Source organism: Oculina patagonica, chromosome 4, assembly GCF_052425735.1.
Source record: "Oculina patagonica isolate OP01 chromosome 4, crgOcupat, whole genome shotgun sequence".
Taxonomy (NCBI): domain Eukaryota; kingdom Metazoa; phylum Cnidaria; class Anthozoa; order Scleractinia; family Oculinidae; genus Oculina; species Oculina patagonica.
Genome location: NC_135761.1, coordinates 61201681 through 61228405, shown reverse-complemented (window position 1 = coordinate 61228405; position 26725 = coordinate 61201681). Strand labels below are relative to the sequence as shown.

General features: G+C 38.4%; 1 protein-coding gene across 2 annotated transcripts; it reads left to right on the top strand.

The window, feature by feature from the left end:
- Positions 1-11468: 11468 nt before the first annotated feature.
- LOC144650987 (uncharacterized) lies at positions 11469-25127 on the top strand. Of its 2 annotated transcripts, none has more exons than XM_078510835.1 (10): positions 11469-12219; positions 17332-17532; positions 18163-18412; positions 19323-19456; positions 19753-20035; positions 20506-20721; positions 21470-21679; positions 22915-23017; positions 23607-23676; positions 24796-25127. In XM_078510835.1, the coding sequence occupies exons 1-10, from the start codon at positions 11578-11580 to the stop codon at positions 24895-24897; spliced, it is 2211 nt and encodes a 736-aa protein (XP_078366961.1). In that variant the 5' UTR covers positions 11469-11577; the 3' UTR covers positions 24898-25127. The 2 variants fall into 2 exon arrangements, with proteins under 2 accessions (XP_078366961.1, XP_078366963.1); XM_078510837.1 differs by having other exon boundaries at positions 17329-17532.
- Positions 25128-26725: the final 1598 nt, after the last annotated feature.

Sequence of the window (26725 nt, the reverse complement as noted above, 5' to 3'; positions counted from 1 at the left end):
TGTCGATGGTCAAATGCCCAACCATCCAGGCTTCTGTTCGATCAAATTCCCCACTATCTGGGCCTCAGCAGCGGTCAAATGCCCTGGGGTTGCCTGGGGGGATGATCTCGCTTGGAATTGACTGATACATTACATGCGATAGGTTGCATTTGGCCCTAGTGCTAGGATGATTCTGGTGCTACACTGTAGGATCATCCTACAGTGCCTCTCAGATAGGATGATCCTAGCACTAGGTTTATATATCAAACTCTATTCGTTGTAATGGACATAACTTATTTTAAAGAGATTGTAATTTAGATCAGCATGACAAACAAATGATCAACTTGTAGTTAATTTGTAAATAGTTTTATTTAATTAATGTCCAGGATTTGAAAAATGTATTTCCCCATGATTTCCTCGCTTAATCAGAAAAGAGGTAATCATTTGTTTCAAATCTCATAAAATAAGTTATGTCCATTACAACGTTAATTAGTGTAGTAATAAATAGAGTTTGATATATAAACCTGGCTTATTTCTTGTCTAACTTCGCGTGCGAACCCCACGCGAGATCCCCACGCACGTTTCGAGGAAAAACACATCACAATTTAGTGCCCTTGGTGCCTTTGCTGCCCTTGTTGCCCTCCTTTAATCCTTGCCTTATAAAATTAATTCAGTGTATGAGAGGGGTACAGAAGGGGTACAATAGGGTACAGAAAGGATACAACAAGGGTACAAATGGGGTACCGGAAGGGTACAAGAGAAACAAATAATACAACATTTTAGTAGAGGGGTAGGAGGATGGAAAGAAATATTATTTATATATACTTATTTACTGGGTAACCCCGCCTTCACCAATAGCCATAAAAGAAGCTGCTTGTAGTTCAGTCTATTCTCAGAGTTGACACCGTTCAGATCACAATGTACAGCAGTTATAATCAATTCTTTCAAGAGGGTTATGGAAATATCATATTGCCCGATGATAGTAGAGATGAAAGCGATGATGAGAGCTCACAGGAAAGCGAACAGTCATCTCAAGATTCTCAATCGAGCGAAGAAATAGACTCTTCCCAAGAAGAAATTAAGGAGAATATAGATCCCTGGTCGCGCATTCAAGATGAAGTCACTAGTCGTCACGAAGCCAAGCTCGCAGCTCTGATAAACGAGTATGAACAACATGGAGATTCGTCTGAAGTGGCCCGTGTTAAGGCTGCAAATGCTCTGCTACCAGTATACAGGAAGGAGCTGAGAAAAGTTCTTTTGGAGTATTTACAGTGGATGCATGCAATGAAGAAAGATTCGACCTTCCGTAAAGTGATAGAAACCAAAAATGAATTGAAAGATACAGAGGGATATGATTGGTTAGAATCGACAGAACTCGCTATCGATAAGCGAAAATTCTTACTCAATCGGTTGTTTGTCAAACAAACTATTCCCGAAGACTAATTGAACTGTGTCTGTTAATCTTTTCTGGTGACACCTCAATATTTTTAATAATCAATAAACGTTTAAAAGAGAAAAGCTGTTTGTTCCTTCTTGTGTCTCGCGCTGCGTAACTTGTTTATATAAACGCTTATAGATGCTAATTTCTAAAGCAAACTTCACCGAGTTTATACCGTAATTCGCTTAAATGCTCATACGCGTTCTCTACTTTAAATTAAGATGAAACCAAACACGTCAAATATAGGTTTTCTAGTCATAAAGTTGTACATTGATCAAATTGTTTTCACAAAATCGGTTCACAGCTGGTCTTACAATTTATTTTACTCGTAACTGCTCGATAACTCCATATTGCCTTTGTAGTATTGCCGTATTGGCCGACTAATGAAATTTTGTATGGGGAAAAATATATTTTTTAATAGTTTACACTCTTTCCATACAGAAGCGATTCGCTTTCGCTAAATAAAACCTGTAATCGGTTTATATCCGTGGTCACTCAAGCGCGTTCGCCGGCTTTGTATGAGAACAATGCATGGTTAAGCCTCTGTCTGCTTGTTCGTGAATAACTATTCGATCTATTTGAGCTTCAAAAACCTCTAGTAAGCTAAAGGAAATATATCTTAAGTAATCTTAAAAAATTCTTATAAAATTCTCTCACTTCGATCCGCAGTGGAACAAGTGCTCTCAAGTAGACTATGTACCCTACTCTGTCAATTTGTCAATCAAGTAGACTTATCGTGTCGTCAAGGCATAAATTATGCTGCATAAATTCCCGCGCGCATTTTATTTTAATTTATTTCACCTCACCAAAGATTCCCGCGCATTTTAGACATAAGCCACACCTCCATTATGACGTCATCCAAAATTAATTTATTCTTGCTGCCCACTTTAAGTGGATGGCTTCCCAAAAATGGTAGTAATTCTGCTGGGGGTACACCACTGCTATCACAGACAGACTGGTGTACTGATAGTGGGGAACCCTGAAGTCGGTGAGGTGCATTTCAAAGAACGGCTCACGGACATTTCGCGACTGCCTTGTGCAGAAAGCGAAGAGAAGATGGTAGCAAGAAAGCTAGGTGTTAAGCCTTTATTAGGATCGCAAGCAACTAAGCAGGCAGTACTTGAAGTAATGAAGTCTGTATGTCTGATACATTTTGCTGAACACGGTAATGCAGAAAGAGGAGAGATTGCCCTTGCGCCAGCTCTTCGTATTCCTAACATGATACCTCAAGAAAAACACTAGTTACTGACAATGTTGTTAATGGCCATTAACAACATTAACTGCTCGCCCATTTGTTTTCTATACAACTTTTCAGTTCTATACAATTTATTTCTTCTGAAGTGTGCAGCTTGCTTAGGTTTGTCGTAAATCTATTCTTAACGTCCAAGGTATTTATTAATCATTTGCACAATATTTTGCCAGGTGGCCTTGGTTGGCGCAGTCACACTGTAAGGGAATTTAACAAGACGATACACTCTGAACGTGAAAATAGTTACCACAGTCTTGCGTGTGCATGCCTATATTTAAGGTCTGAGAGTAGGTGGCTAATATTCAGGCTGTATTGTTTGCGGTATCCGTTTATTTAATTTAAATTTATAAATGATGTTGTAATAAATATTCGATGTATAGTAATAAACACTATAGTTGAAATTGTTTAAATGCATAATCTTTATTCAAATATACATTTGATAATGAAAAACACTGTATATAATAAAATGAAGAAAACTTCCCGATGCTACAGGTTGTTTTTTTTTCATTTGGTGGAGCTCCCTTTATCATTATTCATAGATCCTCCAACACTAAACGGAACTCTCATCAATCTCCCATCACCCCCGTCCACTACTGTCGGTGTGCTCAAGGTGAAAAAGAAAAACGCAATTTCTTGTTAACATTTAAGTGTTTTATTGGTTGTTGTTTAACACAAAAAGCTAATTTACGACCTTGCTCACCATCAGTGATTGGCGCTTTCAACTGTTACGGGAGAATTTTCCGTGTTTCAGTCATTTCTATGTTATCCTTATTTCTGCATTTTAAAACCATTCAAAAACCAACAGTAGTTCCCGTCCAAGTAGAAATTCATCTTTTGTCGTGTGTTTGGAAATTGTACACCTGTACATCTGCAGCTTTTTCATAACCACAGTCAATTTAGTAGATAAACATTGCGGTAGTTCGTTCTTTTGAGCAGTGAGTGCTCTACCGAGTTAAGTTTCCCCATATTTCAGTGGTATTTGAGTCATATCTCAGCCATATTTCAGCGTAGCTACAGCGCACTTCTCTCTCAGTTCAAAAGTCGGTTCAAACGCACAAAGCAAGGAAAAACTTATCGTCACAGTGATTGGAGAAGAGTGGTGCTTCTTGGAACCTCAAAGACGTTATCAAGGCAACAAGAGAAGAATGAATGCCAGCCGAAGTTGTCGCAAACCGATGTAATCCCTTGGGCGACGAAGAAAGAAAAAAAAACTCGCCCAAGTAAAACCTATCATCACAGCGTACTCACAAGCAACATCCAGGAGACGATTCAGCGACCATACAGAAAAGATACAGAACCCAATCCATTGAAGTAATTGCAGTAATCGACGAGAAAACCGACGAATCTCTCTTCAAAGAAATTAGTAACGTGCCGAGGAAACCACAACTCAATGTACAGCGAAGTTGCGAAGTTGAATCATCTACGTACTCAAGAAAGAAAGGCGAAAATGGAATCAACTCCCTGATGAAGAAGTACTCTGAGCAATTACCGGACAGTCAAATTTAAACAAGAGGATTTGGGACGTTTAATATAGCTGAACAGCAAATAAGTACAAGGACTTGCCCCCCCCCAAAAAAAAGCCGAAAAAAGAAAAAGAAGAACAGAACAGAACAGAACAGAACAAAGCAGAAAAAGAACAAACAAGAAACAGCGAAACCCATCTTAGTTCCTGGCAAGAAGCAGACGCGTTACAACACCTAGGAATATCAGAAAGCAAGATAACAAGATCGAAGAACACATTGGAAATTACTGAGAAACAGCTTCCCTGGATATAATTTGGATATTGAACGTGTTGGCATTGTTGTCCATCTCAACTGCAAGTGGTGATCTGAATTGAAGTTAATCATAATGCAAATTCTGTGGCATTATTCAGATGTTTTTCAGTCCAAAGAGTCCAAAGTTCCGTCGTACCGCACCGATACATGCTCATTGAGGGCCTTGAGAGTGCCCATGTTCCGAAGAGTCCAAAGTTTCCATTGTCGGGAATGTCGCATTGATATAAGTTGAAAATTTCAGTCGCTTCGAGTAAGTTTTAGAGGCACGATATTTGTTAATCGTTTGCTTCCAGTTAAAATTCGGGCACCTTTTGTTCAGTATTCTATTGTGTAGTTTTGCCTTGTTATAATCAGCTTTTTTTAATATCGATATATCAGCAGTTACGAATCTGAGGATTCAGCTGAGGACAGCTGAAACTAAGGTGGGAGGAATGTTACGGGAGAATTTTCCGTGTTTCAGTCATTTCTATGTTATCCTTATTTCTGCATTTTAAAACCATTCAAAAACCAACAGTAGTTCCCGTCCAAGTAGAAATTCATCTTTTGTCGTGTGTTTGGAAATTGTACACCTGTACATCTGCACCTTTTTCATAACCACAGTCAATTTAGTAGATAAACATTGCGGTAGTTCGTTCTTTTGAGTTTTCAGTTCATAATTAAAAGTTCCTGGTTTTATATTACTTTCCACGGAAGCTCGCCAGCTGAACTTATTTTCCTTAATGAAGTTATGTTGCTTTTCATTCAAGGGTTGCTCTTAGTTAGTTAGCTGAGCAAACCAATTCCAGAAATCTTAATAAGCTTTTCAGTTTTAATTTCCTATGCTTGCTTTAGCTTAATTTAAGTTCGCTATATTTCTAATTTCAAAGTTGTGATTTTTAATCTAAGTTCTCGTATTTAATTTTGTAAGCTTCCTACTGTTGATATAAGTTCGCTCTTGTAATTGCAATCGTTTCCTTATTTATTGTACTCAATAGAAAGCTTTTGTTCACATTGTAAACACCTTATTTGTAGCAACGATATATAAGGAGCTACGTTGTAAAAGTTTCTTTGATTACATCGGTGATCGCATCGGCGATTACATCGAGGATTACGAAGTTAGTTAGAATAAACTACTGTTGGACCCAAGTTCTCTCTCAGCCTTACGTCTGTAGTTCTGAAGTTCCTTGAAGTTAGATCGCCGTGTACTTTGAAGCTTGTTGACGAGGCTTCGGTTCCGCAGCAAGTGAGTGCTCTACCGAGTTAAGTTTCCCCATATTTCAGTGGTATTTGAGTCATATCTCAGCCATATTTCAGCGTAGCTACAGCGCACTTCTCTCTCAGTTCAAAAGTCGGTTCAAACGCACAACCAAGGAAAACTATCGTCACACAACCGACATCTGGAAGGCCATGCGTTCGACTTCCGTTGTAGCTCAGACATGTTGCTTTCTTAGTATATTTCATTTCGTCTAAGGCATCATTCCACGTATAATAAACAATGTTTTCAAATGATAAGGAAATAAAAATGGTCAACCTTCTCGGCTCGTGATTCATTACGAATAACTTCTGACAGATCTGACTCAACTTCCTGAATGTTTCACTTTTTTAGAGGAAGACGAAATCTCATATTACGTACGTAGCAAGTATACAATCTGATAGCTTGTGATTTGCGTGCCATTCTTTTGTGAAATAAAGAGCTTTTTTTATTTTCCCGAGGTGAATAAATATTTTTTCAATGATAAATTCAACATTAAGTGAAAATAATGATTCATTGATGTCAGTTGCCTGTCAAATGAGTAATGAAAGATTTATCAAAAATTGCATGATAATATATTGGGTCATGGCTATAATTTGAGGATGTACGTAGATTGTATTTTTCAACTTGAATCACGATTGAAAACTGAAACACATTGGAAAGTAAAACGTGACGAGGGTGTGTAGCCATTACAAAGATGATAATATGCATATACTCCACAGTGCTAAATGCCTACTCAAACTCGGCTGACACATAAATTCAATGAGGGATATGTAATACGCGTAACTGGGTCCTTGCTGTCAACGTGTCTTTGGAAGATTTTGGTCGAAAATGAAAGCTTTTCTCAGAATTCTCAAAAAAGACAGTTCTTTCGTCATTGCCATAACTTCTTCGTATTCACCGCGACTGTGGCGAAAAACATAAAGAATGTAAGCTAAGCATACAACTAGCAATAATGTATCTCAATCAAAGTAGATATGTTGAGGCAAAAGAACTATGTGAGAAAGTGTTCCCAATCAGTATAGAAATTAATGAGAAAAAATGTAGAAGACTTTTGCTACGGAGTCCTGGGAACCGTATCTCACGAATCAACTAGTGAATACGAGAAGGCTATGGGATATCACGAGAAAGCACTTGCGATCTTCAAACAAATTGGTGACCGAAATGGAGAAGCCGCCTGTTACGAAAACCTTGGAACTGTGTGCGAATCACTTTGTGAGTATGACAACGCTAGAGAATACTTAAAAAAGCACTTGCGATTCAGAAAGAAATGCATAACAAAAGCGGTGAAGCACATTCTTACATATACCTGGGGACTGTATATCAAAAAATCGGTGAGCACAAGAAAGCAAGATCATACCTTGAAGATGCGTGGCAATTAAAAAAAGAAGTCGGTGACAGATATGGAGAGGCCTTCGCGTATAGAATGATTGGGATCGTGTTGGAATCGGTTGGTAAATATGACAAGGCTAGAGAGTATTACGATAAGGCACTGGCGGTTAACAAAGAAATTGGTAACAGAAATGGAGAAGCCTCCTGTTATGAGATCATTGGAACTATGTTTCAATCTGTTGGTGAATATGAAAAGGCCAAGGCGTTTCAGGAGAAAGCACTTGCTATCAGAAAAGATATTGGTGACAAAGATGGAGTAGCTTTCTGTTACATAAACCTTGGAACGATGGCAACCATGACAAAGCAAGAGAATATCTTGAAGAGGCATTGGCTACCAAAAAAGAAATTGGTGACACAAAAGGGAAAGCCGTTTGTTACCAAACCCTGAGAACGGTATACTATTCACTTGGTGATTTTGAAAAGCCTAGAGAATATCACGAGAAAGCACTTGCGATCAACAAAGAAATTGGCGACAGAAATGGAGAAGCCTCGTGTTGTGCAAACCTTGGAACTATTTTTGAATCCGTTGGGGACTATGAGAAAGCTAGAGAATATCTTGAGAAAGCACTTACGATCAACAAGGAAATTGGTGACAAAAATACGGAAGCCGCGTGTTTGGCAAACCTTGGAACTATTTTTCACTCCGTTGGTCACTATGATAAAGCTAAAGAATATCTTGAGAAAGCATTTACGATCAGCAAAGAAATTGGTGCCAGAAGTACAGAAGCTTCGTGTTTGGCAAACCTTGGAAATACTCTTCAATCCCTTGGTGACTATGATAAAGCTAAAGAATATTTTTTGAAAGCACTTACAATCAGCAAAGAAATTGGTGATAGAAACAAGGAAGCCTCGTGTTGGGTAAACCTTGGAAATACGCTTCAAACCGTTGGTAACTTTGAAAAGGCTAGAGAATATTACGAAAAAGCCCTGGCGATACATAAAGATAATTTTGACAAGAGAGGGGAAGCCTCGTGTTGGGGAAACCTTGGAATTGTGCTTGAATCTGTTGGAGAATATGAGAAGGCCAGAAAACATTATGAAAAAGCGCTAGTGATCAATAAAGAAATTGGTGACCGAAATAGAGAAGCAGATTGTTACGAAAACCTAGGAACTCTGTTTCAAGTACTTGGAAGATATATTCCAACGCTAACGAATATCTCCAGCACTTAAGATCAGAAACGAAATTGGTGACAGACGAGGGAAAGCGTCATCGTACGGAAATTTAGGAAATCTGCTTCTATATCTTGGTGACTTCGACAATGCTAAAGACTATCACAAGAAAGCTCTTGCCATCAGAAAAGATATTTGCGACAGGAAAGGAGAAGCTCTAAATTACCTGAACTTAGGTACTGTGTCAGTTCAATGCCTTGGTGAGTGTGATAAGGCGGAAGAATATTACAAGGAGGGACTCTCAATAAGTGAAGAGATTAGCGATGAAATGAAACAGTTCTCTTTGTTTTGCAAACTTGCTTGGGTTAAACTGATACAAAAACATAGTTCAGGAAGCTTTGTCATATCTCCTCTCAGCTGTTCAAAAATGCGAGGATTTGCGTGGGTTTCTCCGACACAACGATCAATTTCAGATATAGTTTACAGACACGAATGCTTCCCCCTATTGGTTGCTTAGTTCCTTGTTTTGTGATGCTGGAAATCTTAACGAAGCTCTGTATGTTTCAGAACTTGGACGGGCCAGAGCCCTGGCTGAGTTAATGTCAGCTTAGTACTCTGTGGAGAATCAAATCTCAGCTAATCCTCAAACATGGGTTGGAATTGAAAAGGTCATGACCAACCAATGTAAATCTACGTGTCTTTACGTCTCTTATTCTTGTGACAATATATGTTTGTGGATTCTTAAAGCAAACGGAGTCATGCATTTTAGGAGAAGTGAATGTCCAGAAGATGGAATGGATATCGAAAGTGGATTAGTTAGAAGTGCGGATGACCTCTTTGTCAATGAAATCTTCAGATGCTTTTATATTTTAGCTGAGGAAAATTATGAAGACCGATCTTTGAACAGTTTTTAAAGGGAACCAATGTCATGTGAGCAAAATAGCTATGAAGCTGCCCGGATTGGAACGGATGACAAAGATAATCTATCTAGGACCGAAGGTAAATCTTTCTTTGTGGTCACAAATTGATCATCGCTCCTGTGGTGGACTTACTTATCGGCTCTGAAATCATCATCGTTCCCGATCGTTCTTTATACAACATTCCATTTGCCGCTTTAACTGATGAAAAATGGGAAGTTTTTATCAGAGACTTTTAGGATCCGGGTAGCTCCTTCTTTAACAACTCTCAAGCTAATTCATGACAGTCCAGTAGGCTATCACAGTCAGACTGGTGCATTGATAGTGGGGAACCCTGAAGTCGGTGAAGTGCAATTCAATGGACAACCCCCTAGACACTATTCGCGCAGAAAACGAAATATCAGCACATATTATTTTTCGTCGAAGGTTTCCTTGCCAAAATCATTTCAGCATACAAAAGCCTTCACAAGGTTACACGCCGAAGCAGTTCCTTTTTCAGCCTGAAGCATAATGTGGCAATAACGCATCTGGAAGCAAAGAATTCTGCGAAAAGCCTGAGATGATCAAAGCAAACTACACTCCTGAAGATTTTAGAAGGGAACAGCTTCTGTAGGCACAAAGTGACTGTTCGAGTAAAGCATTTAGTTTTAAATGACACTACACACTGAAACTACGGCTACCGTTACCTTTTATAATGAATGAATGAATGAATGAAATACTTTATTAAAGTGTCTGAAGTATTTAGCTTAAAAAAACTAATTGTGGACACTATTTACAATAATTTTTGTATGTGAATCGAGATAGGCAGTGGGCCAATGCCCTTTTTAAATCCTTTCCCAAAGCAACGCACAGATAACGAATCATAAAACTCTGGATTTATTGATGTAATGAATCCACTCAGAGTGTGCATTCTTCAGATTCATAATCTATGTTTGGATTTTAGCAAAAGAACACAAAATCCGTTTTTGAATACAAGAATCCGGTTTGGATCTTCCTACAGAAACGCACCCTAAAATTTTTAAATCAATATATCACTAAATAAACAGTATTGATAAGAGTACTGTAATATAATATATTATAGTCATGTATATTTAAATCATTCCAAAGGTTATATAATCTGTTACAATTTCTGTAATCATCAAAAAGGGCAAATAAATGATTAATTAATTGAAAAATAACCTTGAGTAAACTGCGCGGCGTCAAGAGGTGTCATAGCTACAAGGAGTGGTTCATAAAAGAGCTGATTATCACTTTGGGATGAAAAAATAGCCTTAAGTCAAGCTTATGATAACTAAAACAAACACATAATCCCCGTTCCTATTTTACGTATTTCAAGAGAAATACGGCCAACGCGAAAAAATAAGGCGAATTATCGTCTACGGCCCCAATAGAAAATAACACCGAAGCAGAAGACAACACTTCGAGCTGACGTGTGCAGGGTTAGGAAGGCTGACGTACGTATAAAGCCGGTCCGGAAGAAGCCGCTCGGCGTCCAACACGTCACAAACTCATTTGGCGCGAGCATTTCAGCCGCGAGACAATACAGAACATTCACGAAGCTTTTTTAACTTTCAACCGGAACCACGCTCAAAAAAGCCGTAACGGGAAAATACTTATTGACTGAATTAAGTCGGGCCGGAGAGGTAAATATTTGGCTCTCGATGGGTCATTTCACTAGCTCTACCGGTCAGTCAATAAGCTTCCCAGATAAATACGGCCATTATCCGCTGTCACAGTTGTCCAAACATTTAATGGGCAATGTCAATAAGCCAAAGCGAGCAGCGAGGCGAAAAACAAATATTCCAAAGAAATGACGCGAGAAGGAAAAAAATATGAACCTTGACGACCTTGTTTTAAAGGCATGTGTAATTAGGTTATTTTAAGCAGCTTTTTTCCCGTTTGTGGTCGCTGCAGCTGGATTACGCAACTTTTTACTGCAGCTTTGTAATTTCCGTCGCTTTGTGTTTAGACTTTTAGGTTATTTTATCTGTGACTTGTAAGCATTTTTTTAATTTGTTCGCTAAAGTCGTTTTAATAGCCACTTAAAGCAATAACCTTTACGTTACCCGTTGGCTAATCAATAAATGACTTTAAATTCGCAAATAGCTTATAGTTTGCAAAATGCTCCTGCTAAGACTTTAGGCGAAAAATTGTCGTGGCAGAACAAGTAATTTATATAGACCTTTCCATACTGAAAATGTAAATTAATTGTTGTTATGTTTTCGCAAATCTAGACGACTTGCGAAATTAACGAAATAAAAAAGCTAGAACAGGTGACAAGAATAGGCGTTTTAATTAGCATTTCTATTCAGGTCTCTAATCCTGCTGAGAGGTGTTAGCATGTTCTTGTCATGGTTACCCAGCCGGCTTCAAAACAAAGAAGCGACTGAGTTAAAAGTCACGGAATCTCCAACACCGGTTACAAGTGTGGTATTACCAGTGTTACACTACAGTTTAAGCTCTTAAGATTGTCAACTTGTTAACTGATGGGAGCAGGATGCTCTAAAGGTGCTGCAGAGGTTGTGACGGCCGATGCTACCACTTTAAATTCGGTTGAAAATCATAACTCTGTTATTAAGGACACGAACGTAGAACATCGCGAAGAAACTTCCCAGCCTGCAGAATCTCATAATGAACAAATGGAGCAGAAACCTTCAAAGGAAACGTCGGAAATGTTAAATGTTGAAACCCCGGCTTCTTCACACGAAGAAGACACAGCAAATGCAACGGAAGATCAAAACCCACAAGCACAAGATGTCGGCGACCAATCAACCGTGTTACTAACTTCGTTCTGTGAAAAAAATCCGAAACTTGAATCAGATTTAAAAGCAATGAGAGACCATTATCAGGCTTTAAAGGAAGCACTGGAGGGCAGTAATCTGATGACTAAGGCCGCATATGAACATGTTAAAGGATTGTCCAAATGCTACACCGAGAACGGGAAGCCGGCAAAGATTGTGTTGATAGACTATGCTGTAGCTTTAGGGATTCCGAAGCTTTTCTACAACATCGTCGTTGACCGCCAAACTAATTGCAAGGAATTGACCACATGGGATAGAGAGTTAGAGGAAGAAAAAGCCGAAACTAAGAATGATGCGAATGATACATCAGCCAGCCCTGAGAACAAGGTAGGCAGGGGCGTTTATTAGTGTCAGTTCCAAGAGCGCACTTTTGCGATTGACGCAGATGGGGAAAAATATCCCTAACAAATAAGTCTTCTGAGTCATTTTTTCGCAATTCAAATAATGTGGCAACAAGGAATTTGTCATAACCCGGCCTGGCAACCTCCATTTTCATTTTTAACTCAAAACAGTCACACAATAAATTTAATTCTCTCATGCATTTCTTGAAGTTGACAAAGCAAAATGGCTTTATTCACAATTTTTAAATCCATCGGCGGTAAAGTCTTAACATCTTTGACTCCATCGCGTTTTTAATCGGCCTCCAGGTCAGTCTTCTTCGCTCAGTAGACTTCATGTAGTGTCAACAAAACGTCTTCTCAGTTTTGTGCCTCGTGTGGTGTACACGAAATCTCTAATTAAATTATCGACTAAATTGTCAAAAATATAAAGAAACCTCGCAGTATTTTTCCATGCGTATACAAAAATGTATTTTTGTTTGAATCTTGACAAAGAAAAACATATTAAGCTACCATTTTTGAATCAATGCTTTCGACTCAAACGTTTAGTTCTCAGAGCTAGCTTAAAACTTTCAACGAAATGTTTCAAAACCCATTCATCCCTGAATGTTTTACACGCTTTTGTATTACTTTCAAATGGAGGGAAAGCAATGTTTATTGGCTCCCCAAACTTAATTTATTGTTTGCTGAACTAGAGTGAATAAATAAAATATTTCCCAAAAAGTATTCAGTGTATTGACACCTTCAGACAACGCTACGAAATTTATTAAAAACTTAAGAGTGTGCCCGTGAGAGAACAGGGCAGAACCATGCAACAGGTGATACAGCTCATATCACCGATTTCGCCCAAACTTAGCATAAATGTTGGGTATGGTGAGCTATTTACTGTGGCAAAACATCAACTCAAAATATTTTATTCCCTTCAAGTTATGGCACCTTTTGCAAAAATGGCCATTTTTCACTAATTTATGCATATTTAATTAGCTGACTTTGATTGACCAGTTCCACAAGAAAAAAAGACTTCTGAAAATAAAATTCACTGCACTATATTCTGTGGTTATTAGGCTTTAAGTACAATAATTCACTTTAACCGTCAAATTTGATTTCTTCTCCTCAAACGGTCTTTTGGAAGGTACACATTTCGTACTGTTGGAAATAGCCTTTAACTAGTGCCCAATATCTCCCATGAGCAACAACTTATATAAATAATTCTTACATGGGTAATGAAGTCCATCATTAAACTTCACAAAAATGCCACAAAATGTCTGGGGACATCAATATTTTATTAGTATTGAGGAACTAAACACACGTGACTTAACGATTTCTTGCTATTTCATCAAAATTCACCGAAACACAGAAGCCATTTATTTGCCTCAATTTGGCATAAAATCGGTACGAAATAGCTAATCAAGCATAAATCTATAGATAACAATCAAAATATTGGCGCAGAAAAGGCAGTTAGGACATTTTTCGGAGCGTTTTCAGAGCCATATAATTCGGCAATGTTGTGATATAGCAAATGTAAAAATAGCAGCGAAAGATTTTCTTCACAAGCTCGCTCAATTCAACATTTAGGCACATCAAAGTAAAGAAACAAGAAAGTAATACTACATACATGCCACTAATCGACACACAGATGCTTTCTTTTGAAGAATTTGTTCTTCCTCGCTGCACTTCGATTCTTCGATCGATCTCAATTGACATGTACTGTTGCTTTGAGGCGCGCTGAACTTAGTCAATCCATCGTGGTTCATCCTTCGTGAAAGGTGTAAACAGGATGTCAATAAAGTCATTCAAAGAGCTGTTCAAAGTTCACGGAAGGACACTTGTCTCAGCCAGTTTGCATGAAATAAATTTAACTGGAAAATAAACAGCCGCCATGTTGAATTTCTACCTTTGAGCCTGCCGTTTCAGTCAGCGGTACGGCCGTTCACTGGGCATCACGCGTCCATCACGCGTGACCACACGCGCGATCATTTGCTTTTCCTCCGCGAGTGTTCGTTGGATGCGTTTGTGATGAAAATGAGAATATTTTCAAATTGTCGTAGGGAAAACAATTTCCTCCGCTACAGCTTGACGTGTTTACCGCGAAATATGGAAAGGCTTCTTTCCAAAATTAGCAAACTAACCGAAATAGATGTCGCTTACCATTTGTAGCTCAGTTTCCTGTTATTTCTTTCCGTTGGTGGGAGACCTGAAGGATGGGAGACTAGAACTGGGAAACCTTACAAATGGTAAGAAAATTTCTGACGTTCCGTCAATCTCCGAAGAGATTTTCCAGAAAAAATACTGTTCCATTTGACTTTCATCGAAACAGAGTTCTTGATTTTTCTGTTCAACGGTCGGCATGCACGGCAACCAAATCAAAATAATTGTTTATGTTCCAAAATGACGCTAAATGGCGGTATAAAACTTTTCCGACGTCTCGGCAATACTGCCTTTTTGGGGATGGCAACCTGAAGAAGGCAGTATTGCCGAAACGTCGGAACAGTTTTATACCGCCATTTAGTGTCATTTTGGAACATAAACAATTATTTTTAGCATAAAAGACGCTACACAGTTAACCAAATCAAAATGTCAACGTCTCCCAGTTACTTTCCAGACATTTGTATTTTTTTATTGCTTGTTCAAATTCCCCTTCCCTGGCGGAAATAGTGATTAATACCGCGCATAACGATTACATTTTTTGACCAAATTCCCCTACCTCCGGGGCATAAATGGGAAAAAATGAATAACTCAGCAAAATTGGAGAATAACGTTTACCACGGGATAAATCACTATACGGTGGATAGCGAGGTAGGTTTTGTGATCATTTCTTGCGCAAGTGCTTTAGTTGGGGGAGCGTCTGTGCTGAACTGAACAAAGTATTCACGTACGAAATGCCTTTAGCGACGCAGTCTATATGGCGCAGCAAATATATACATATATCTATAAAGGTGTGAATGTAGAGAGAGAAAACAACAAAGAATAAAACGGGTTTCCCTCGCGTTGACCTCGAAGAAGACAGAAGACTACCTGTGCTGGTTGAAACATTAGCTAAGTTTAGTTTTAATGCGGGGTTTAAGCTCTCTACAAAAGTCTGCATTCGCGTCTTTGTAACTCACATAGCCACTTAAATTGAGTCGGTGATGAAAAAAATTATCATTTGAAGCCGCAATTCGTCACTTGCAATGTGGGCATTCAGGAGGAAAAATTTGTCCCCATAAAAGCCCTTTTCTAAAACAAATTAATAAAACTGCAGTAATGACGTTTATCGGTAAATGGACAGATGGAGAACTTTGTGGGATCCCGAAAAGAGAGTGGGTACAAATTCAGTCTCCTAGCTGCCAAAGTGTAATATAATATAGACGATTTGAACAGAATTATTTAATGGTTTCCGACATTTCACAGCTCAATTTCAGAGCATCAAAACCGATTGCATCGCATACATTACACTGCATCCAGTGTATTTCTCTTCAACTATTTATCAAAAAAATTCAATGGAGAAGTTGAAAAAAATTCTCACTTTTACAAGAAGCGCACACTACTTATAAGGCTAAGATCAAGCCCCGGTTGTTCAGAGGGTAGATAACACCATCCGCTACTTATTCCGACGAAAACAAACATTTGTGGAGGAAAAGCAAATGAACACGCGTGTGTATAGCTGTGTATAGCTGTGTTGGGCTATGTATAGGCGTGTATAGCTGTGTGGGGCTAGGCTATGTATCCCCTCTATGAATATCCCTATATAGAATTTAGTCAAACAACTATATGATGACTACACTACGTACTTGCCCAAGTGTACGGCTTTACCGCTGACTGAAACGGCAGGCTCAAAGGTACAAATACAACATGGCGGCTGTTTATTTTCCAGTTAATTTTATTTCATTCAAACTGGCTGAGACAAGTGTCCTTCCGTGAACTTTAAACAGCTCTTTGAATGACTTTATTGACAACCTGTTTACAACTTTCACGAAGAATGAACCACGATGTATTGGCTAAGTTCATCGCGCCTCAAAGCAACAGTACATGTCAATTGAGATCGATCGAAGGATCGAAGTGCAGCGAGGAAGAACAAATTCTTCAAAAGAAAGCATCTGTGTGTCGATAAGTGGCATGTATGTAGTATTACTTTCTTGTTTCTTAACTTTGATATGCCTAAATGTTGAATTGAGCGAGCTTTTGAAGAAAATCTTTCGCTGCTATTTTTACATTTACTATCACAACATTGCCGAATTATATGGCTCTGAAAACGCTCCGAAAAATGCCCTAACTGCCAATCTTCGCCAATATTTTGATTGTTATCTATAAATTTATGCTTGATTAGCTATTTCGTACCGATGTTGTGCCAAATTGAGGCAAATAAATGGCTTCTGTGTTTCGGTGAATTTTGATGAAATAGCAAGAAATCGTTAAGTCACGTGTGTTTAGTTCCTCAATACTAATAGAATATTGAAGTCCCCAGACATTTTGTGGCATTTTTGTGAAGTTTAATGATGGATTTCATTACCCATGTAGGAATAATGTATATAAGTTGTTGCTCATGGGAGATATTGGGCACTAGTTAAAGGCTATTTCCAACAGTACGAAATGTGTACCTTCCAAAAGACCGTTTGAGGAGAAGAAATCAAATCAGACGGTTGAAGTGAATTATTGTACTTAAAGCCTAATAACCACAGAATATAATGCAGTGAATTTTATTTTCAGAAGTCTTTTTTTCTTGTGGAACTGGTCAATCAAAGTCAGCTAATTAAATATGCATAAATTAGTGAAAAATGGCCATTTTTGCAAAAGGTGCCATAACTTGAAGGGAATAAAATATTTTGAGCTGATGTTTTGTCACAGTAAATAGCTCACCATACCCAACATTTATGCTAAGTTTGGGCGCAATCGGTGATATGAGCTGTATCAAATTTTGCCTGGTCCTCTTATGGATACACTCTTAAGCTAGTAGGCGAATTTTGTACACAACTACGTTTTATCTGCCTCTTTATTCGGCTTTCAACCCATGCCGTTGTTTTTTCGGGCAAAATAAAGGGTTCCCCCCCCCCCCCCCCAGGACCGAAGGTGCCGCACGAATATGCTTAATTACATTGGCAAAAAATCTTATTTTTTGCAGCAGGAGTCTAAAGATGATGAAGGGGTGATAAGTACACTAAAAATGATACAGGATTTCATTTGTCTGCTTATTGGAACACTTTGGAATTATGGTGACCACCATGATGAGTTCTGCTTAACATGCAATGAACTTGGAATGGTGCAGCTTTTTGTCGATATCGTTAAAGAACTCCAAGATTCAATTCCACACAATGTTAAATATGTGGTAAGTATAACTTATAATAACTTAATTAATGTGTCTGTTACATCTAGCCGGTAAGGAGACCTATCTGCTAATTGGGGACACCTAACGAAGATAACAAAAATGAATACAAAATCGAAGTACAAATACATGAAAATAACAAAATTATGGAAGAAACATATACAGAAATATTCAATAAGAAAATTAAGAATTATGAGTTGCAAAGAAAGCAAACTTTACATCTATCCGCTAGATACTACTTAGATCAACTCTGCGTATCTGGGCCTTGAAGTTCTTTAAACTGATGGTCGATCTTTCTTCGTTTGCTATCTTGCTCCACATTTTTGGGCCCATATAACAATATGACTGTTTTCCATACGTAACATTATATAAAATAACTTTGTATTTGGCCAACATAAATGTGTATGATAATCATAATAGCGGATATTTAGTTTTATCTACTGCCTTTTGGGACAGACCAGATTCTTTAATTTCCAAGAAAGAAATATTAGGGATGGCAAAGTGTCTTCAAAATATATCCAAATCACGGTCACGTTCTTCGGTGGGTGTTAGTGATATAACTGAAAATACTGTTACAAGTACTCTTGAAAAAAGTATTACCACTGCTTAACTGTGTTGTTTTGTAATTTACAGGATCCTCAAAAACAGAACTTAACTAAATTTACAGTGCGTGGAAAAATGCTGTCTAGATCCTTGGGAATTCTTCATAACATGTCAAGACGAGAGGCAACGAGGGAGAGCTTTGCTGCTTGTCAGGCAGTGAACACAATACTCATTCCTATATTTAAATTCAGTGAAATCACATTTTACAGTGTAAAAAGCCTGCTTGTTTTGGCCAACTTGATTGATGAAGAAAACAATCATTTGATCATGGCAGACGAAGGTAAAACCTGTGCAATTGTTTTTTTTTTTTTTTATTGGAGCATTAATATGTGTCCTAGATCGCGTTAATGTGGAGTTTACCGAGTAGAACATTGTAGTCAACTCTCACTATAACGGACACCTTCGGGACCACAGTTTGGTGCCCGTATTAGAGAGCGGGAGTTATTTTCAGCTCCCGCATGCCCGTAATAATGGGGTGTCCTTAATAGCGAGGGGTCCGCAAGGCGGGAGTTGACTGTAATTTGTACAGTCGACGCAGCCTTTTTGCCTTCTCGTATTAAAGAACCTACTGTGGTGTCCACATTTTAAGTTAAAGCATGATCCAATTTATAAAAGGGATACTGACGAAAAGCTAGTAGGTCGTATTTTGAGCAGTATGCAGTTTTTGGTACTTGAGAATTCTTAACAAAGGTGGTTATGCAACCCTACACATGAAGATCAGACTGAGGGGAATGGATACCGACACCAAAATATTACATAGCGTAACACCTTACAACAACTGACTCGTCCCCAAGATTTTAATAGTGACAGAGAGACGACTGGGGACGAGTCAGCTACCACAAAGTACTATTTTTTCCAACATTTCATATTTTCTAACCGAAACAAAGCTCTTATTGAACACCATTTTGTGAACAAGAGCAACGCAAAACATACACGTTATACCTTGTTTTATTAAAAACTAGCCATGATTTATTTCATTTCCTTCGTTTTGATTAGTTTACAGGCAGTGGTATATGAGCTCATATACTATGAACCACAAATATGATAGGAGTACGCGTCAGTGAGAACAGGCGGGGCTCAAATATTGCAATTCCACTCGCGCTTGTTGGATAAGAGATAGCTATGGCTATCTATTATATATCCAACGTGCTCTCACGAAATAATTGGTAATTATGAAAATATCATTTCAGGTCCAATTAAATTTCTTACACGCTTGCTGAGGAAGGCCGTAGACGCTACCGGCCACAGATATATGAGTTTTCCTGCCAGAGAACTTGCTAATGGACTGGCAAAAATTGCAGTCAATGATAAGAACAAGAAAACGGTAATGCTGTTGTTGTTCTTTAGCTTTTCCAACTCCACTTTTGTCGTGCCATTGGCTTGTGTAAACCAGTCCTTTATATGCTTCCTCATTCTTGTTCCCAGAGCCCGCGACTCCCTGGACCAGCGTTCGAGAGACTCGTCTCTCGACTGCTTGCCTCTTGCCGATGGTCCAGGGGGAGGCGGGCTCTGGGAACGAGAATGATGCTTCCTGCCCTACTCCCGACTCACCTCATGTCCAACGCCCGCTCATGGAATAATTGTTAATTCTCACTGTTTCCGTGCATGTTTCCTTTCTAGATTGTTAAATGCGGGGCTATTCCTGTTCTGGTCAAACTGCTACAAAATGCAAAAGACGATGCCGAGAAAATAAATGCATGCAACTTGCTGTGGACCCTGGCTTTTGACGAAGAAAACAGAAAACAAATCAAGAACGATGAATCTGCTATTCCCGAGCTGAAGAAACTTGCGACATCGGAAAACAGCGAGATTAAGAGAGCTGCTGCCGGTGCATTATGGGAATGCGAAGGCAAAGAAAAACATGCACAGGAGAAACAACAATCAGTTAAACAAGAAGCAACAGGTGCGCATGCGCAGTATATGAGTTATTATTTGAAAGTTCCATACAGGGCAAGTACGAACCTTGAATCTTTAACGTCTTTGAAGTTGGTCGTCATTAAAAAATATATAATCTGGTGCTCCGAAAGTCCTTCAGATTTGATATATTTTTTTTATCGTAAATCGTCTATCTGATAAATAGTAAAAAGTTTCATTCACGTACATTGGACCGTCTGAAATTAAAATGACTTTAAATGATGATAATAATTCAGTCTGTAATTATACGAATTATGTGTATGAAAGAAGACCTTTCCGTAGAATGTGTCCTTAAAAAGTTGCATTTCAGTCGTTAAACGTTCTGAAAAACTTTAACTTTTTGGTGCTCAATTAAACGCTTATTTCCAAACCTCCTTCTTGAGCCTGTGACTGATGTTAGTATTACTGAACACTGGCTACCTCCGAGTCTTGCTTACAACTATCTGTTTCATCATTTAGACACTAAGCACGTGATGATAAGTTACCAATGGGATGTACAAAAACTCGTGATTCAGTTGAAAAACAAGCTACAGGCGGACGGCTACAAGGTTTGGATGGACATTGATGAGATGGGCGGCTCTACATTGGAGAGCATGGCCAGGGCTGTGGAGAATGCAAGCGTTGTGTTGGTCTGTGTGTCTCAGAAATACAAAGAGAGTCCCAACTGCCGGTCAGGTAAGAATAATTACAACGCTTAGAAATATGTATTGCTCTTCATGTCACGAACGTGGAACAAAGAAAGGTCTAAGAATCAAATCCAAGACATCCTAGACACCGGACAGGCGGGCGCTTTATCCACAGTTAGGGAAGCATATGGTCCGTTTACGGGTAAGACTCATGGTGAGTGGCTACAATGCTATACGAGCTACAAAATTTAACATATGGAAACCGTACTATCGCCGGCGGAAACCAGGCTACAGGAAGGTGTAAAAGTCAAAGACAGATATATACCATCATATGAATTACACTTAGTTTGGTTATGTGGTCGTTCTTATGACGTATCTTTGCATTTTGGCTTTATTTTAAAAAAAGAAAAAAGCCGCTTTCTGTTTACACGGCCGGTCGAGAAGATTGGGAGAATTCCAACGATGCTTATGCAGCTCGGATTTAGATAAATTTTCAAGTTCTTGCAAAAGTTCCAGTCGTATTTGTATTAGTCCATGTAAACGCGCGTGCACAATTCTGTACTTCCTCAAAATATGTAATATTCCGATGTCCTTCACTTGTGTTTTTCATGAAAAATATGCCCTTGGGTTGTGAAAAGCCTAATGAAAGAATAACCTGGAGTATTGTTTGCCGCTGAAAAATATTATTTTAATTCAATTCCATGACATTTTAAAAACAATTGATTATAATATCAGAAAACCGGTTTATCGACGGTTAGATCAAATTGATTTTTTATTATTATTATTGTCTAATCCAGAGGTAGAGTACACTTACCAGCTGCACAAAGACGTCATTCCGCTGATGATGGACAGTAAATACAGACCTGACGGATGGCTTGGCTTTATAGTGGGTTCCAAATTCTGGATTGACTTCAGTGAAAAACATAAACTGGACTCGAACGCGGACAAGCTCGTAAGGGAACTGGGGAACAGAGGAAAAATCACAGCTCAGGGAAATACTGTTCAAGGTACGAGAACTAAATCACGGATTAATTTTTACGGGAGATTTTCGGGAAATTTAGGCAGTACCACGTACAATTTTCTTCAGTGCCAAAGCGGGCTTCGTTTTGTTATATGGAAAGAGCTTTTATGCAGCTGAAGAATTTGCCAAGCTAATGTAGTTCCAAACCTATTTGCGTACTTGAAAATGCCGGTATCACGGGGTAAAATTTATTGGTCTTTTTTAAAAACCATCAATAGTTGAAATAGTGATTGTGCTTCGTTTCTCGAATTAATTCAGAAAATATACAGCGTCGTTCCTGGTGTGACAAAAGAAAGCACCATCCAAGGGCTTACCTGGCCTATAGACCCGTAGGCCTGCGCCAACAAATTTTTCGGCCTACTCGTATTTTCAAAATGAACAATAAAATAAATTCAAGCTGATGCACTTTCAAGATAAAATAGAAAGCAATTTTTATCATATATTATATATCATAACTTCCCTTTCCTGATGAGATCAAGGCTTATCTACCTAGTGCCACTTATGTCCAGGATTGAACGCAGGTATTGTTTAATGAGTACTTCATGTTTGACTGTGTTATTTGACATTTCCATATTACTTCATATTTGACAAAATTTGGTGTGTTTTGGTGAATTTTTATTAATAAGGACACTTTGTGATGCCTGTCATGAGGAACGTGCATCTCATTAGCGTTCAATCCTGGACATATCTGCCTAGTGCAAACTGTGAAGCCTTCTGGGTTAGCCAAGTAGTAACCAAATAAGCACGTTTATTTACGTGATAGCGACAATTGACACAATTCCTTGTTATAAAATGTGCGAATTTAGGATTCGGAAGGAAAAGTTTTTCCTATGGTCTTTATCTCAAAACCTTCCCCGTTGGCCGGGCCAACTACTCTTCAAAAAACATGCAGTTAATGATTTTAATTCCCTTAGCCAGATTATACGAGACTCCGATAATGTAAATAATTTTAAGCGCCAGGTTTTTAATTTCTTAATTTAAATGTTTTTCTAAGTTAATTTTAGTTTTTAGTTTTTTATCTTGGAGGTCCTTTTTGAAAACCACCTATGTGTGAAAAAGTCTCCTCATTAACGAATATTATTATTATTATTAAGCAGGCTACGCCTCTGCCAGCGTGTTTTGGCTTTAAAACATTTCCCCACGAACAAAAAAGATTCTCAGAGCCGCATTTTACACAGGCACAAGTCCAAGTGTAAATCTTTCTTTTTTGTCGAATTGCAGCTAAACCTGTGAATGCCATTGATGCCTCGCGCCAGTCCTCCATCAGTTCGTGGACACTCAATGATGTTAAAAAATGGCTCAAGGAAACGAGACTCAGAGACCGGTCAGTGACTGAAGTGTTTTAAAAATCGCCACTTAAGAAACTAGAGATCACTAATGCAACTAGCTTGTGTGAACTTTGATTGGACGATGGTTTCCAAAGGCAACCATGAACCAATCATAGATCATCTCAGAAATTCTATTGCCAAGAGCTGGTGCATGGGCTCCCGACGTTTCTAGAGTGGCGAACAACTAATCAGCGCGTGGCATTCCTTCCCATTGGCCCCATACTGATTTTAATCAATTAAGTCAGCTTGTCATGGCTGTTGTGTTCACAGTATACATAGCTTGATGAAAAACTCTCGTAAGTTTAGAATAAGACTGCAAACAACACAAACACTCTTGTTCCTTGGCCATTTCAATATGGCAAAATATAAAATACAAACAGCGGAAACAAACATAACACATGGACTACGCATGGTTTAAAAAAAAATCTAAAATTAACTTGACGTTTCGCATGCTACTCTATCATCATCGATCCTTTTCGTGCCATTGGACGCATATGTATTGCTACTCTATGTAAACGTTCAAATTGGAACAAATTGTTTCCTCTTTTCTAAAACTTTAGCTCAACTTTCAAAACACTTTAACAGGTTGGATCCAAACGCTGTGCAAAGACTAGATGGACCGATGTTGATACGATTGCAAGAACTCAGACGTGAGGTAGGAATATTTTACATCACATATCAAATCACGCCCCCTTACCTTTAATAAAGCATGCATACAGCTTTGTATGTGTTTAAATCCACTCATTTTCGACAATTTAAGATGGCTCTGAAACCGCTTCGGATAATTTTTTTAACTTTGCAAAAAGTTGTATCTTTTCATGCTGATCATTATTCAATAATAGTAAATGGGTCACCGGGCCCTTTTTTGAATTTTAAGCACTTAAAGCGTAAAATGAAGGGTGTTTTAATAGGTTATGCTTTTGTTATGGTGACAATTGACGTCATAAAAATTGCCTCAACTTGTTCAACAATGATGGGACGTTTGTTTAATATCATTATGGGAGTAATAATAATAACAATAATAATAATCTAATTTATATAGCGCTTAAATTATATAAAAATTATTCTAAAGCGCTTTACAGTAGTAGCAACTGATAAAGATTTGTAGTACTAACCCGTCAAAGTTAAAGAACTGGAAAGTGATGAAAACCATTGTGAGCCAACTTAACTGAACAAGCCTGTATTGTCGCTATTTTAAAGTCTGTGAAGAAAACATAGAATGTGTGTCGGCCCGAAAGGTGTTGTTTTTTTCGAAAGCCAAGGATATTGATTGATCTAATCTGTTTATTTGTGTTTGACTGCAATATTACAACTGGCATTCGCCATTTTGGAACCGAAACAAATTAAATCTTTTGACGAGTGTCGACTCGCAGTAGCTTGTGGGATCGTCACTGGGAACAAAACAGAAGATGAGAAGCCATATTGTTCCCAGTCACGATCCCATAAGCGTCCCCAGTTTTCTCCTTGTTAAGTTGCGAATTCACTTCAGGAGCCGACTTTTATTGAAGGGAGCTTACATAGTTTAGAGAATATGCATTTGTTTTGAGGACAACTAGAAGAGGAAAAATTGTAAGAATATAGGATGCTACAATTGGGTCTACTGTATTTGAAGTATCTTTTTGGTAATTTTTTTCCCCGATGATCAGAATACGAAATTAGATTTAAATCGAGGATTGTAAAGAGAAGAACTTGCCTCCTTGGTACTTCAACGGCTGGTGATGTTAAGGTACCATTTTGATAATAATCTCACCATGAAATTCTTTTCTGATTACAGAGTCCAGAATTCTTCTACTCATCAGTGAGAACAGACTTTAAACTGAATAACGTGTTCGATGTGCTGGAGTTTACAGATGCGCTGGAGAAACTGGCGGGGTAGATGCATTTTAAATCAGCCTTCGAGGGACAGTACTTTGCGCCAAGAAACGAGGACAATTTAAAATAGAAGCACGATAAATTAAAAATTTTACCAATTTTATACATGTTATTATTCTTAGTTAGATATTTTTAAATTATTGTAATTTTTTTAACTATTTAGGTGAGGGCCACAGGGTTACCAGTCTCGACTGTAAAGTGTTCCCTCGTTAAATAAAGTTACTACTACTCCTACTACGGTAGCACTACCTAGTGTCTATTCTCCCTCGTAACCGCAAAGAAAAGTCCGCAACATTTTCGTGTCTTCATATATGGCTGTCAAAAATAATTAATCATTTCTTAGAAACATAGTGCTTGAATAAACTGCTGGAACCGGCTCTATCGAGCCAAGTTTGAAATAAACGCCGGGGGTGTTTAATCGAGAAAATACGTACTTGCTTTTGCTCGTCGGTTATAAAATGACGAGGTCTACTAACGGAAACGTTTTTGTTTTAATTGTACAGCACCGTGCCTCCGGTGTCATTTAAATGAAAAGGAAAAGGTGAAACGAGACGATAATGACGGACGCTTGGTTTATCGTAGACTTGCTCCAAGTCGCTCGTTAGATTCGCAGGAGACCGCTGGATACGGAAACGGAGGACGCGCGCGGGCATGAGAAACAAAATGGCGGAGGATCGTTCCGAGCTTTTCCTAAGTGTTTGTTTTCCTTTGCGCACGCGTTCACAGAAACGAATCCCACGCGATCTCTAGCGCGCGATTTCAAAGGTGATTTTACTCAAGTGGTCTTTCTCGCTTGACTCCAAAGCGATTTTATTTAAGTAACTATAAATGCAAAGAAAAACCAGCGACTTGGGGCAAGTCTAGGTTTATCGTTAAGCAGGAATTTGACAAGGGGAATTCCCAGCCAGCTGATAATCAGGTGGCAGTCAAACTTTAAGATCGGTTTTAACCTGTCCTTTAACGCATCGCAAATCGCTTTCAATATTATCATTTCCACTACTCATACCGAATAATAGATCTTAGGTCTTTTTCTCTTTCCCGCTCTTCCCCTTGTGCTTCTCCTTTGATCATTCCTCCTGCTTTTTTATTTCTTTCTCTCGTTTTTAGATTTCTTTGCATTAGTTAACTCAACTTCTTCACTTCTTGTATAACAAACGTGCAAAGTTACGTTGTGTGATGAAAAGCCGCAAGCTGATAGTCAAAAAATTAACTCCGTGATTAATAAAGACAAACCTATGAATTTGATGATGATGACGATGATGATGATGACGATTGTATCCTTCTAAGAAAGATCGTTTTTGCAGTATCCATACCGCCTTATAAAGGGACTGAAATATCCCCCGTATCATAATAAAGCTAGCTGCCTGTAGAACCCGTTTTCAACCATAAGTAGTGATCAGTCAGTATCCAAACCAAAACTGACAGCAGATCTTTGTTCGGCGTTCTGCAAAATATAGCTTTGTCGCTCTCCGTAATAGGAAAGGATATACTGTACAAATGGCGGAGGAGAGAGCAGATAGACATTAGCTCATTTTATTTTTCGCTTCTTGCTCGACGGTCATTTACTTTTTCGCTTCATGCTCGACGGACGCTGCGAAAAAATAGGGACTGCTCAATAACAAGCAAAACATTTTATCTAAAAATATAAGAATTAAGAAAACAATCATTATTAAAGTATTCACAAAATATGAAGACCTATTAAAATAGAAATATAATAAATAAATAAATACATGTAAAAACAAACGTCCTGCTTTTCAGGAATGCCGTGTCTTTCACTCGCCTCGGCAAAACTGAAGTGGCGTAGCTAAGTCTAGTTAATCTGTTTCTTCGTT

What these genes read in the sequence shown, in the direction of transcription:
- LOC144650987 (XM_078510837.1), top strand. Translation starts at nt 11,578, where the DNA reads ATGGGAGCAGGATGCTCTAAAGGTGCTGCAGAGGTTGTGACGGCCGAT. An exon ending in AGTTAAACAAGAAGCAACAG is followed by an intron (nt 20,036 to 20,505) that starts GTGCGCATGCGC and finishes TTCATCATTTAG; the next exon opens with ACACTAAGCACGTGATGATA. An exon ending in GAAACGAGACTCAGAGACCG is followed by an intron (nt 23,018 to 23,606) that starts GTCAGTGACTGA and finishes ACACTTTAACAG; the next exon opens with GTTGGATCCAAACGCTGTGC.